Source organism: Gracilinanus agilis, chromosome 1 (assembly GCF_016433145.1).
Source record: "Gracilinanus agilis isolate LMUSP501 chromosome 1, AgileGrace, whole genome shotgun sequence".
In the NCBI taxonomy this organism is placed as follows: domain Eukaryota; kingdom Metazoa; phylum Chordata; class Mammalia; order Didelphimorphia; family Didelphidae; genus Gracilinanus; species Gracilinanus agilis.
Genome location: NC_058130.1, coordinates 754,174,344 through 754,189,024, shown reverse-complemented (window position 1 = coordinate 754,189,024; position 14,681 = coordinate 754,174,344). Strand labels below are relative to the sequence as shown.

Here is a 14,681-nt window from a genome sequence, read left to right as displayed (position 1 = left end):
TTCCTTCCTTCCTTCCTTCCTTCCTTCCTTCCTTCCTTCCTTCCTTCCTTCCTTCCTTCCTTCCTTCCTTCCTTCCTATTGGTTCAAAGCAGTAAGCTTGGAGCAGTAAGGGCCAGGCAGTTAGAGTTAAGGGACTTGCCCAGGGTCACACAGCTAAGATGTCCTGAAGTCAAATTTGAACCCAGAACCTCTTGTCTCTAGGCCTTGCTCTCCATCCACTAAAGCTACCTAGCTGTCCCTATTAAAGGACGTTTTATAGATATGGTTCAAAAAAGATGAGCTGCTTGTTCACAAAAGCTAGCAGGAGCAAGGAATAACCAATGGATTGCACGAGTACTCCACTGGTAGACTTCGAGCCCTCAAGGAAGTCCTCCAATCCATTGGTGTCATGGGGAACGGATGGGAGACGTGGACCAAAGCTGCCAGGATGGGCAGGAGCGGGCATGGATGGGTGGAGACCCGCCTCTCTGAAGGGTGAGATCACATAGCCCTTGGTGTGTCCGAGTCCACAGTCCCTCAGCATCCTAAATCCCATGACTAAAGGCTCTCTGAAGCCAACTTCCAGCTTGAATGTTCTGGGTGGTCGGGACGTGCCACGTTGCCAGAAGGGAAGCCCCGTGTGTTTATGTGACTTCTACTGGGTGATCGTGATCGGGCAAAGGCAGATTTCTGAGAGGGAACTCACTGGAGGGGGGCAGAGCCCCGAGGAGACTTACTTAGGCGGAGCATGCCCTCCCCATCTCTCTTGCCCAGCAGCCACTGGCCTTCGTAGATGTCTCCATTGGCATAGTACATGCGGCCCCATCCGCTCCGGAGGCCGTCCTCCCACTCTCCTTCAAAGTATTCCTGGGGCCCATAGTACCAGATACCATAGCCCTGTAGGAGGCAGAGGGCGAACCTGCCTCAATACTCCAGGCATCAATCAATCAACAGCTAGACGCCTCCAAGGTCCATGACCTAGAAAGGATAATCACCCCCATTCTAGAGATGAGAAGGGTAAGGCTAAAGGGCTTGCCTAATGGGGTCACACAGCTAGGAGGTATCAGAACCGGGGTCCGTGCCTGGATATTCCCGACACCCAATGTTCCCTCAACACCGCCCTGCCCAAGGAGGGCAGAGGAGACTAGTCTCCCAGCCCAAGTGGGCCAGAGTTTAGGAAAGGCTCCTTCATTTCCCAACTCCGGTCCAGGAAGCCAAGAGCTTGGCTTTGGCTCCGGATGGCCCTGCGCCTCACTCCTTGAACTTCTTCCAGTTATCCCCACCTCTTTTCTCACCACCCATAATAGCATGGGAAGTTTTCAGTCTATGGGAAGCCTAGAGGTCCTGGGGCCCATAACGAAGGCCCCCAGGCTAGAAAATAAAGCCAGGAAATGAGAAACCCAGGATATCGGAGGTGCAGAAGGGAGGCCCTTTTTTGAGGGATGGGAGTGAAGAAGAGATTTCCTAACCCACCCCTAGATTCAGGGTAGGAGGAAACCCTAGCCCCATGCATGGCCTTTTTGCCTCTCAGGCGGTCTAGGTTGGCAGACTTAATTCTGGCTCCCACCCCTATATCTCTCCTTTCTCCTGCTTCCTGTTGCTAAGGCTTTGGTTCCTGTGATACTGAAGGGAGCTGCCCCTGAGAGGCCCTCTGCCACCGCCTCGTTCTCTTTTTTCCCCTTGGTTTCTAAGTCCCTTCTCCTTAAGCCTTCCTGTTCTTTTCCTTTTAATCTTTCCAGCCAAGCAAGAGCCCCCCCTGGAGTCCCCCAAGTCCGTTCTGGCAGCCCTGGCCCCGTCCTTCCCTCCAAATGTCACCCCCAGACTCCCTCTTCCCCACCTACTAGGGAACAGCCCAAACTCACACATTTTTTGTCGTTCTTCCACCAGCCAGAATAGACCTTCTTGTACTTATTCTCAGTGTCAGGAAGGCTGAGGGTCCCATAGCCATCTCTTTTCCCAAACTTCCAATCTCCTTGGTAGACGGCTCCATTCTTTTTCCATTTCTGGATTCCTTTTCCTGATGGGAATGGATATTAGGTATGGCTCAGATCACCTTGCCCAGCTAATGAGGCTCTTGGATCCCAGAAAAGTTCTTCCCACTTGGGCTTCTGCTGTGATTTCCTTACCCCCTTCCCAACCTCTGAGGCAAAGTTCAATGGCAAACTCCACTTCTGGATCAGCATTCCCATTCCTTGTCATTGGGTTTTCCTGAGATGTGCAGTTGTTGCTCAGTCATGTCCACCTCTCAATGACTCCATTTGGGGTTTTCTTGGCAAAGATACTGGAGTGGTTTGCCATTTCCTTCTCCAACTCATTTCATGATTGAGGAAACTGAGGCAAACAGGATCAAATGACTTGCTCAGGGTCACCCAGCTATTAAGTTTCTGAGGCTAGATTTGAACTCAGGAAGATGAGTCTCCCTGACTGCAGCTTGGTGCTCTGTACACTATGGCACCCCTTGAATGCTCCTGAAGTGCCCAACTGGTTTATTCTCTTGGAGATAAAGGCTAGGGAAAGAGATGTCTGAAGTTGCTCACTCAGATACTCTCATCTCTCCAGTGGCTCCCTATTGCCTTTCAAATAAGCTACAAATTCCTCTCTTTGGCCTTTGAAGCCCCTCACCACATAGCCCATTCTAACCTCATTACATATCATTCCCTTTCATCTACGTAGCAATCTAAGCAAAGTGGCTTTCATCTCCCATCTCCATCTGTGCCTTGGGATACCCTCCTTCCTTAACTCCTTAACTCCTCCTAGAATCCCTAACTAGCTTCCTTCAAGACTCAGTTCAAAGGGCAGCCAGGTCAAGTAGCTCAGTGGATAGAGCACCAGGTCTGGAGATAGGAAATTTGACCTCAGATACTTTCTAGCTGTGTGACCCTTGACAAGTCACTTAACCCCTATCGTCTAGCCTTTACTGCTCTTCTGCCTTGGAACTGAAACTCAGAATGAATTCTAAGACAGAAGAAAAGGATTTAACAACAAAAACAAAAGACTCAGCTCATGTACCACCTTTTAAGGGAAAGCTTTTGTGATTCCCTCTCCCTCTCTATTATCTACCCTAGCAAATCTTGACCTTATAGGTATTACTCCAATTTAGGGTTTACATTAGAGTTGGCAAAGCATTTTAAAAATAAAAAAGTATCCTTGAGACAACCCTGGGAGGTTAGTGCTTTTATGATCCCCATTTCCCAGTTAAGGGAACTGAGTTTCCCTATCCCTACTCTCTCCCACTTAGCTGAGAAGTTTTGACTTGCCCAAAGTCATGTGGCTAGGAAGTCTCAGGTCAGATTTGAATTCTGATCTTACAGAGCACAATACCACCAACTGCCCCTTGTTTTGTATACTGTATAATTTTTTTAAATTTAGCTCTTATCTTCGGTCTTGGAATCAATACTGTGTATTGGTCCCAAGACAGAAGAGCTGTAAGGGGTAGGCAATAGGGGTGAAGAGACTTGTCCAAGGTCGCCCAGCTAGGAAGTGTCTGAAGCCACATTTGAACCCAGGACACCTCCCATCTCTAGGACTGGCTCTTAATCCAATAAGCCACCTAACTGCTCATCTCCTCCCCTTATATTCTCTGTAGACCCATCTAGGTACATATCTCCCTTGATAGAATGTTAGCTCCTAGAGGGCCAGGGGCTGTTTCTTTGACATTTTTGTATCCCCACCATCTGATAGGGTGCTGGGCATATAGTACATGATGAATAAATGTGGGTGGATAGTTTTGCCATGGCCCCTAAGTCACTAGATAACCTTGCCCCAAAACTCTCAAGTTTCATTCTTGTTCAGCCTGGGAGGAGGACAAACTTCTTCATAGGTTTATCCATGGGACCATCAATCTAGAGCTGGAAGGGAGTACAGAGACCCACTTGGTCCAACTCCCTTATTTTACAGGTGAGGAAATAGTAGGGAAGTTAAATGATTTACCCTATGTCAAACAGGGAGTAAGCTTCTCTCCTTTCCCTGCTGTGAATCCCCAGATAACACAAAAGCTAGATAATTGATCAAGGATTCAAGATTGGCAGGTTGGGGGTCCATGCTCTAGTTGATATGGGTGTAAGGGACCTGGCGAGCCAGGAAAGATACTATTAATCAATAAGCATTTAGTGTATGTCTACTGCATACAAGGCACAGCGTTCAGTGCTGAAGATACAAAGATAAAACCAAAACTCTCCTTTCCTCAAAGAGCTTATATTCTGTTGGGCTGGGGCTACATGTCCGTAGAAGTCTAAGGTCATTCTGGAACAAGCATTGGTAGCTGGGGGTGGGGGTGGGGGGCAGGAGAGGAGTTAGAAGAGGATGTTTGGCTTGAACTGAGGTTCGAAGGGATCTGGGGATTCTAAGAGGTAGACATGAGGGACTAGCAAAGTCAGCTCATTGTGCTCAGCCTCACAGTACAAAATTAGAGCAACAACGAGAGGGGAAAGATGTAGAAACACGGGTTGGAAGGCAGATGTGATAGTTTAGGAGGGTGGTTCAGGAGTCCAAGGTTCTGGGTTCAAATTTTCCCTTGACACTTACTATCTGTGTGAGTCTGACAAAGTCACAACCCTAGCTGGACCTCAATTTTCTCAGTTGTGAAAACAAGGGGGTTTCTCTCAGTATTTTCAGTATAAGCTAGTAATCAGCTAGAGGATGGATGCCTCCATTCGGTGGAGATGTCAGAAGAGAATCTTAGTAGCTGTCAGTTACACCTGTGATCTCTTCCATTTTTGTGTATCTGGTAATGAGTGATCTAGTATGTTGTGGGCATTTGATCAATAGTTTAATTGAACAGAGGAGTGAATGAGTAGGGAAGCCAACATAGGGTCATAGAATGAGATCTGAAAAGGACTTTGAGACCTTTCTAGTCTAATCCCCTGACTGTGGATAAGGAAACTGAGGCCCAAAAGAGGGTAAGTGGCCGCTCTAAGTAGAGAATGGTGGTAGGATTTGAACCCAGGTCTTGTGACTCCACATCTAGACTTTTTTTCCACTATACCATAAAGAAAGGAGGAAGATCCCTCTTTTACTCATCATATCTTCAACCCTTTAGGACAGTTTCTTCCTTTGTGAGTGATCAGGAATTGTACTAGATAACCTCTGGGTTCCCCAGCTACTCTGAGTAGCTTTTCAACACCTTGTCACTGGTTCTGTGTTTCTCTGTCCTTCTGCAGATCATTAGCACAGTGCCTGACACATAGTAGGTGTGTCTCTCCTTCCAAAATTCTTTTTCTTCTCTTTTTCTAGCTGAAGAGAAGACTGTCTTCTCTCTCTCCCTCGGCTCCTTTCCATTCCCAGAGATGAGCTGAGAAGTGTTTGATCCTATAACTAGCTTGCTGGATTTCAGTTTCTCTCATCAGTGGAATGGGAAGAGTGAATTCTAAGTACCATAGACTAGAGGAACTTTAGGGAGATCACCCTGGAAAGGGAGCTGGATTTTGAGTCAGAGAACCTGGTTTCCAATCTCAGTTCTTCCACTTCTTAACTGTGGCACCTCATGCAAATCCCTTAGTTAACTTCCCTGGGCCTTAGTTTCCTTACCTGGAAAATTAAGGAGTTGAACTGGATTAGGGTTGGACTGGATAACCTTAGGCCAGCTAGGTAGCACAGTGGATAAAGCACCAGGTCTGGAGTCAGGAAGATTCATCTTCCCAAGTTCAAATCTGACACTAGCTATACAACCCTAGGCAAGCCACTGAATCCTCTTTGCCTCAATTTCCTTATCTATAAAATGAGCTAGAGAAGGAAATGACACACCACTCCAATATCTTTGCCAAGAAAAGCCCAAATGGGGTCATGAAGAGTCAGTCATACAGTTTTCCTAGCTTTGTGACCCTGGACAAGTCATTTAACCCTGTTTGCTTAACCCTTGCCTTTCTGACTTAAAATTATTGCCAAGACAGAAGATTAGGGTTTAAAAAAATAAAATGTGGGGATAAGATCCTATAATCTTAGAGCTAGGAGTCGGGGCTTGGAGGCAGAGGATCATAGTCTATCCAGATATTTCCTTTAGCCATGAGAAAAAAGGAAGGAAACAGGCATTTTTGAAGAACCTACTATGTGCCAGGTATTAAATATTAAATCCTATCTCATTTCATCTGCACAACAACCTTGAGAAGCAGGTACTATTACCAACCTCATTTTACAGTTGAGGAACCTAAGGCAGAGATAGATTAAGTGACTTGTCCAGGGTCACACAGCTAGGATGAGCCAAAGTTGACTTTGAACTTGGGTCTTCCCCTCCAGGCTCAGTGCTCTGCACCCACAGGAGTTACTCTTACCCACAAGAGTCAGAGGATCTGAGAAGCTTTCCTGTATGTACAGAGCTCCCAGACTTCACTTGAGCCAAGAGGAAATGGGCATGTTCAGAAACCCTTGATTGCTTTAAGGCTCAATCTAACCCTTTCTGGGGTGCCTCCAGAGAGTCGAGACATCCCCAATGGCCTGTTGGTCCTTCTGGTTGAGTCTCTGTGCCCTGTGCCCTTCGACAATCCTCAGAAGTTCCTTACCATGTTTCTTGTTGTCTTTCCATTCTCCAATGTAGGTGTCACCATTGACAGCATAAATCTCATGTCTCAGGCCATTCTTCTGGGCCTTCTGGTCCCATTTGACCCATAAGGGTTCACTGCCCTTAGGAGCCTTAGTGAGGGGCATGGCGTTCTTAGCCTCAGCAGAGGACCTGAGAGAAGGAGTCGGGGGATCATTAGAGAAGTAGGAACCTTGTCGGATGGCAGATGCAGTGTTTGCTCGGGCCCAGGGTCCTTAGGGTCCAGGGACTTTTCCTAGATGGCAATTTTATTAGACAACTCTACGGTGTCATTTCAAGATGTTTCCAGTCCCTGGGGGCGATGTATTGCCCGCTGGTACCTCTTTCTGATTAAATAACTTTGGGCTCACCCTGTCCCCCCCAACCCCTTCACCATGACACAATGGGTGAGCCCGGGGTGGGAGGAGGGTCACAGTGGGGGTTGTTGTGGCATCAGAACCTCGTGACACTGGTCCATATTTGGTGGCCTGCAGCAAAATCCTCAGTCCCCGGGAGCCACCAACGGAGGCTGAAAGAGGAAAAGGAGGAGAGCATGGAAGGGGAGGAAGAGCCAAATTAGAGATGGACATGGTTCGAGATGGCAGGGCCAGAGATATATTCTTTATGCAGGTCACCTATTAAAACCTAAATTCCCTAGCCAATCCCTGGAAGCTCTGGAGAGGGCAGGAAAGGAAGACTTTGGGATATCCAGGTTTGGGATCTTTGCATCCTAGCAGCAGGCACTCTCTAGCATCTGGGGACCATCCATCAGCCTCTTTTAGGGGAGGGATCCTATGTGGAATGTTGGAGGATCTGTAAACGGACACGGGGAAGATTATGTACTGGTAACACTGAAGTGGGGCATCCCTGAGTCATATCTTCTAGCCAGATTGGGTGGAGGCACAGTAATAGAATCATCAAGTGTCAGAGTTGTGAGGTGTCTTAGGAGAGAGAACATCAGTGCTCGGAGGGACCACGGAACATGGAATGTCAAGGCTAAGAGAGAGCCTGGAGCACAATATTGGCACTAGGAGGAATCATAGGGCAAAGAACATCAGAATTGGAAGGGACCTTAGAAGGTAGAACCCCAGACCTGAGAAGGATCTTAGAACATAATATATGAGAGATGGGAGAAACCTTAGAGTGTAGAACATCTGAACTGATTGGGACCACAGAACATAGAACATCAAGGCTAAGAGAGAGCCTGGAGCACAACATTGGCACTAAAGAATTCACAGAGCAAAGGACATGAGAATTAGAAGGGACCTTAGAAGGTAGAACCCTAGATCTGGGAAGACTCTCAGAACATACTGTATCAGAGAAGGGAGGAACCTTAGAGTGTAGAATATCTAAACTGATTGGGACCACAAAACATTGGATGTTAGAGCTAGGAGGGAACATAGAATCCAGGGTGTCAAAAATTGAAAAAAAACACTTTAGGACAAACTTAGAAATTGATCCCAGTAGGCAACTCGTTGACTTAGAAAACTACAAATTAACATTATCTATGTTAGGTTGTATTTTTATTTCGTGAAAGATTTCCCAGTTATATTTATTTTTATCTGGCTCTGGCCACATATGGGAGTTTTACAGATGGCTTATCCCAATAGGCTTTGGAATTTGGCCCCTTTGCTTTTAGAGCATGTGATTTCAGGTCAGGGAGGGAAAGTATCAGAGCTAGGCAAGACTTTAGAACATAGAATTTCAAAGCTGGGAAAGAAATTAGAATCTAGCACATCAGAGAGGTCTCTTAAAATACAGAAGGTCAGCACTATGAGAGCCTGAGCTTAGAACATGTCAGAGCTGAGAGGCCCCCTAAAACACAGAATGTCAGAGGTGGGAGAACCCTTAGAACATAGAATGTCAGAGTTGGAGGGGTCTTTGAAACCATGTAGTACAACTTCCTCATTTTACAGAAGAGAAAACTGAGGCAAATGATACCTCCCCAAGGTCACATAAGGGGTCAAAGATAAGGCACGACACTAAAACCCAGACTTTTTCTCTTCTCTCCTGCCCTTCCTGCTTCCCACCTTACTACAGTAAGCCAAATTTTGTGTCTTGACCCTGGAAGGTGGGGAATCAAGGAATATCTGACTCAGAAATTTCATGGATCTGCCACTTTCTGGGTTGTTTTTTCTTTCTTTTTTTTTTAAAGTTCTGGGACTGGGGGCAGCTGGATAGCTCAGTGGATTGAGAGTCCAGGCCTAGAGATGGGCAGTCCTAGGTTCAAAGCCGGCCTCAGACACTTCCCAGCTGTGTGACCCTGGGCAAGTCACTTGACCCCCATTGCCCACCCTTACTGCTCTTCTACCTAGGAGCCAATACACAGAAGTTAAGGGTTTAAAAAAAAAAGTTCTTGGACTGCTTAGAAATTTATCAACAGCTAGGAGAGATGGAGGAAAGGGATACCCCTTGGGGATGAGGTGAATAAAGGCTTGGAAGCAACAAGCTCAAGCAACTCCAATCCCCCCAGTTTTTACTTTCTGTCTTCATTGGAGATTGTACCATAGGTATTTGTCTATTTCTCCTCCCAACCATGTTAAAATTTCAATTCTTTGAGACTTTTAAAAGATATATCTTTGGAGGCAGCTGGGTGGCTCAATGGATGGAGAGTCAGACCTAGAGACAGGAGGTCCTGGGTTCAAGTCTGACCTCAGATACTTCCTAGCTGTGTGACCCTGGGTAAGTCATTTTAACCCCACTTTAAGCCCTTACCACTCTTCTGCCTTGGCACCAATATACAGCATTGATTCTAAGATGGAAGGTAAGAGTTTAAAAAAACACCTCTATATATAAAAATGTGCAAAACCCAACATCCACTGTCTCTTTTCGTGCTTACCTCACTCTGAGAATAAGACATGGCAGGTGTTATCCCCATTTTACGGATGAAAAAAATGAGAGAAGTCAAGAGACTTGGCCCCAAGTCACCCAACTCTGGGTTCACAGCAGGAGTTTGAATTTATGACTCTAGACTCCAAGTCAGAGCTATTTAATTAAACAGGTGGCTGTAGAGTGGGGAGAATTTGAACAAAATTTAATTCACCAAGAATTTACTAGGTACCTACTATGTGCAAGGAAGGGGCAACAAAGTGGCATCAGGCCCAGAGTCAGGAAAACTCATCATCCCAAGTTCAAATCTGACCTCTGTCAGACCCTAAGTTTATGATCCTGGGCAAGTCATTTCACCCTGTTTGCCTCAGTTTCCTCATCTGTCAAATGAATTGGAGAAGGAAATGACAAACCAGTTGTGTAACCCTAGAAAATTCACTTAACCCTATTTGTCTCCATTTCCTCATCTGTCAAATGAATTGGAGAAGGAAATGGTAAACTAACGGTGTGACCCTGGGCAAGTCATTTCACCCTGTTTGCCTCAGTTTCCTCATCTGTCAAATGAGCCAAAGAAGGAAATAGCCAACCACTCTAGTATCTGTGCCAGGAAAACCCCAAATGGGGTCCCGACTGAACAACAACATGTGCCAGCACTAAGGGGCTACAAGGACTGAAGGAAAATCACAGTCCCTGGGCACATGGACGTTCCATTCTACTAGAAGACGTTGGCATGGATGAATAAACCAGGTGCTGGGTTTCAAGTTTAAGGATCAGGCGAGGAAGGTTTCCTTCCATAGAAGGTGCCCTGGAAGAGGAGCCTTGAAGAAATGAAAGAATTCTGAGAGACTGAGATGAGGAGGAAGGGCAGCTGGGGAGGGTGGGATTGATTAATCCTATGCACCAAGGGGAACGGGAAGGGGAAGGAAGTGGGTGGGAAGCAGCCCAACTGGCAGACCTGAGGAGTTTTGTAAGTGTTCCAGAAAGGGAACATTTATTGGTCGTTTTGTCCCAAATCCCCATGTTACACAGTAGGAAATTCAGGCTCAGCGAGGTTAATCGATTTGCCCAGAGTCACACAGTAACCAAGGCACCAGGACTGGAACCCCAGGGTCCTGTCCACGGTTCTCGGAGCAACTCCTGCCCAAGGAGGGAGGCATTCGTCTTTGGGGGTCGTGTTCTCCACGCCTCCCACCCCCCCCCGGGAGCCCCCCACAATGGGTCGTTGGCAAAGGAAGAGGCTGAGAGCCAGAGCTTGGGAAAGCACGGTGGGAGGGTGAGTGGGGGCTCAGAGGAGGCAAGTTCTCCAGGCAGCTTCGCAGCCTCCCAAGATTCCCGCGAATCCTTCGATCGCAGCCTTCGGGAGTCGCGCACTCACCTCGAGGTGCTACGGCTCCGCGTAGGACCCCCAGTAGCCACTGCTGGTCAGTCCCCAGCCTTGGCCCAGCCTCCGCCCCGCCGCACAGCAGCGCGTGCACTCCGGCCCCGGGCCCGGCCGGGGTCACCCTGGCAACGCTGGGACAACTCAAGAGCAGCCTCGCGTGCGCTTCCTGGGCCGGCTTGGAGCGGGGCCCAGAGGTGGGGGCGTGGGGAGGGAGCTCTGGGGTTCTCTAAGCCCAGGAAAGCAAGCCTCTCTCCCCTGCCCCTCCCCCTGCCCATCCCCCAGTCCGTTAGGGCAGAAATATGGGCGCAGGGCGTGGGGGTGGGGAGCACGGAGGGAAGCGACCCTTGGAGTTTGCCAAAGCAAAGCCCCGAGTGTTCCCTGGAGACGGCAACTTGGCCTGGCTCAGTGCCCGCAGGCCTGGCAAGGTCGGAGAATGAGCTTTGGACAGGGAAGGAGAGGGGGGAGAGTGTGCGGGGAGTCAAAAGCTGAAAAAAAAAAAAAAAAGGAGTCAGGAGGTGGTCAGCCGGCGTCTAATAATAATTTATAGAGCTCTCAAGCTGGCAAACACTTTCAGCGAATTAAGGAGGCCGCGTGGTGTACTGAGAGAATCTTGGCTTTGGAGGCAGATGCTCTGGGTGGGAATTCTCGCGCTGCCGTTTCCTGGAGCTGGAGGACCCTGGGCAGGCGGATCTTCAGTCCTGTGGGATTCCATAACTGGAGAACCACTAAGGTCTAGCTCTGAGTCAAGAATCCCTTGGACCATTTTCACCTTGCCTCACTGGTCAGTTGATTATCACCATCTTTCGAATGGGGAAACTGAGGTTCAGAGAAGTTGAATAACTTGGCCATGACCATACAGGTCAGTAAAGAGCATAGATACGATTGGAACCTCTTTTTTTTTTTATTTTTTATTTTTATTTTTTAACATTTTTAAACCCTTAACTTCTGTATATTGGCTCCTAAGTGAAGAGTGGTAAGGGTGGGCAATGGGGGTCAAGTGACTTGCCCAGGGTCACACAGCTGGGAAGTGTCTGAGGCCTGATTTGAACCCAGGACCTCCCCTCTCTGGGCCTGGCTCTCAATCCACTGAGCTACCCAGCTGCCCCTGGAACCTAACTCTTAATGCCTCCAGGCACCTTTTGACTCTCAATTCAACAAATTATCTACTTGATCAGGAGAGAAACATAGTTTAGAGAACTCGGGGTTCCTGCCTTAGAGAGCTCAGTCTAGGAGAGTAGAAGATACAAATTAGAGATTGTTAAAATGCATATATAATTTTTCTTTTTCTTTTTTTCTTTTTCTTTTTTTAAACATTTATTAATATTTATTTTTTAGAAAAGTTAACATGGTTACATAATTCATGCTCTTACTTTCCCCTTCCCCCCTTTTCTTTTTCTTTTAACCCTTACGTTCTCTTAGAATCAATATCCATTCCAAGACAGAAAAGTGGTAAGGGCTAGGCAATTGGGGTTAAGAGTCACATAACTAGATAGTGTCTGAGGCTAGATCGTTTTTCTTAGATAGGATAGCATGATATATAGATGACTGGATTTAGCAGTTAGGAAGCCCTGGGTTCAAATCCTAACAGATATTTACTAGCTGTGTGATCATCAGCAAATTAATTAAACTCTCTGAGTCTTGGTTTCCTCATCTGTTATGTACTTTTATGCATTTTCCAAATTCTGTGCACCTAATAACCAAATTCTACTAACCTGTATGGTCCTTAGTTTCCTCATCTTTGAAATGAGAACTAAACAGAAAAGTCAGAGCTTTTACAATGGAGGAGAAAATGAGGGGTAGTGGTGACAGAAAACACAAACTTCACTCTCAAATTGGTTCAAAGAAGGAAGAATACATGCACGCATACATGACATATGGTTTGAAATCTATCTTGCCTAACAGGGAAGTGGGAAGAAAAGGGGAGAGAGAAAAAGAACCAGTGATTTAAAGAGGGAGGGCAGATTAAAGGAGTTAGTGATCAGAAGCAAAATAGACTTTTGAAGAGGAACAGGTTAAAAACAAAAAAAAGGGAACGGAAGTAAAAAAGGATGGAGAGAAATACAGGGGTGTCATAACTATAGATGTGAATGGGATGAATTTACCCATAAAATGGAGGAGAGTAGAACACATTAAAAGCCAGACTCTAACAATAAGTTGTTTACAAGAAACATTCTTGAAACAAAGATATACAGAATTAAAATAAAAGACTGGAGAAGAATTATTTATCATGCTTCAGCTGAGGTAAAAAGACAGGGGTAACATTTACAATCTTGGATAAACCAAAAGCAAAAATAGACCTAATTAAAAGATTTTCAGATTATCAGGGAAACTACATTTTGCTAAAAAGTATGATAGATAAAGAACGCTACCCACATTCAGAGGAAGAACTGCAGGAGAGGAAACACAGTAGAAAAGCAACTACTTGAACACATGCGTTGATGCAGACATGATTGGGGATGTAGACTCGAAACAACCACACCAATGCAACTATCAACAATTTGGAAATAGGTCTTGATCAATGACACATGTTAAAACCAGTAGAAATGCATATCGGCCATGGGAAGGGGGGAAGTCAGGGGGGAGAAGGGGAAAGTAAGAGCATAAATCATGTAAACATGTTAACTTTTCTAAAAAATAAACATTAATAAATGTCTAATAAATAAATAAATAAAAGTACCATAGACAATGAAGTAATATCAACAAATTTTATGGTTTCTCTGGTAAAAGTCTAATTTCTCAAATATTTGGAGAACTGAGTAGAATTTATAAAAATAAGAAACATTCTCCAGTTGATAAATGGTCAAAGGATATGAACAGGAAGTTTTCAGAAGAAGAAATTAAATCTAGAATCACATGAAAAAAATGCTCAAAATCACTAATGATTGATTAGAGAATTAATATTTTAATTTAAAATTTAAATATTTAATCAATAATGATTTTGGTTATTTTTAGTAACCTCATACCCATCAAATTGGCTAACATGACAGAAAAGGAAAATGACAAATGCTGGCAAGGATATGCAAAAATAAGGACAATAATATACTGATGATGGAGTTGTGAAAGGATCTAGTCATTCTGAAGAATAATTTGGAAATACGCTAAAAGGGCTATATGCATAACCTTTGATCTAGTACTACCACCAGCTTGTCTCTGTGTCAAAGAGATCAAAGGAAAAGGACCCATATGTGCAAAATATTTATAGCAATTCTTTTTTGAGTAACTAAGAATTGGAAAGAGGGAATGGCTGAACAAATTGTGGTTTATCATTGCGATGATATATTATTGTGCTGTGATGATATATAGATATTGCTATAATAAATAATGAGCAAGATGACTTCAGAAAAACCTGGAAAGAATTATATGAATGGATGCAGAGTAAAATAAGCAGAACCAGGAGTTCTGTATTGCCACTGTATACAGTAAAAACAATATTATGATGATCAAATGTGAAAGTCTTAGCTACGTTAAGCAATGAAGTGATACAAGATAATTCCAAAGGAGTCATGATGAAAAATGCTCTCCACCTCCAGAGAGAAAACTGATGAACTCTTAAGTGCAAATTAAAGGATAATCTTTTAACCTTATTTTTTTAGGGTTTTTTTGTAAGATAGCTAATGTAGAAATGTGTTTTGCTTGATTTCATATGTATAATTAATATACTGCTTGCCCTCTCAGTGGTGGGGAAAAGGCTATAGAGAGGGATAGCGTTTGGAGCTAACATTTTTTTCCCTAAATACTAGAAATAAAACAACAACAACAACAACAAATTCTTACCTTCTGTCTTGTTCCAAGGCAGAAGAGTAATAAGAGCTAGGTAATGGGAGTTAAGTGACTTGCCCAGGGTCACAGAGCTAGGAGTATTCGAGACCAAATTTGAACCCAGGTCCTACCAACTCCAGGTCAGACTCTCTATCCACTGAGCAACCCAACTATCCTACCTTATATATATATTTATATTTTATTATATCATATAAATTATAT

The 14,681-nt window shown here is 45.0% G+C and overlaps 1 protein-coding gene across 1 annotated transcript; it reads right to left on the bottom strand.

The window, feature by feature from the left end:
- Nucleotides 1-171: 171 nt before the first annotated feature.
- Nucleotides 172-10,806, bottom strand: MORN3 (MORN repeat containing 3). The gene is made up of 4 exons (XM_044658769.1): nt 10,695-10,806; nt 6,474-6,643; nt 1,842-1,996; nt 172-876 (listed from the first exon to the last, which is right to left on the bottom strand). The coding sequence occupies exons 2-4, from the start codon at nt 6,616-6,618 to the stop codon at nt 682-684; spliced, it is 495 nt and encodes a 164-aa protein (XP_044514704.1). The 5' UTR covers nt 6,619-6,643; nt 10,695-10,806; the 3' UTR covers nt 172-681.
- Between the last annotated feature and the right edge of the window lie 3,875 nt (nt 10,807-14,681).

Coding starts and splice junctions, on each gene's coding strand:
- MORN3 (XM_044658769.1), bottom strand. CDS start 6,618: ATGCCCCTCACTAAGGCTCCTAAGGGCAGTGAACCCTTATGGGTCAAA. Junction 1,997..6,473: donor GAAAGACAACAAGAAACATG/GTAAGGAACTTC, acceptor CATTCCCATCAG/GAAAAGGAATCCAGAAATGG. Junction 877..1,841: donor GGAAGAACGACAAAAAATGT/GTGAGTTTGGGC, acceptor TGCCTCCTACAG/GGCTATGGTATCTGGTACTA.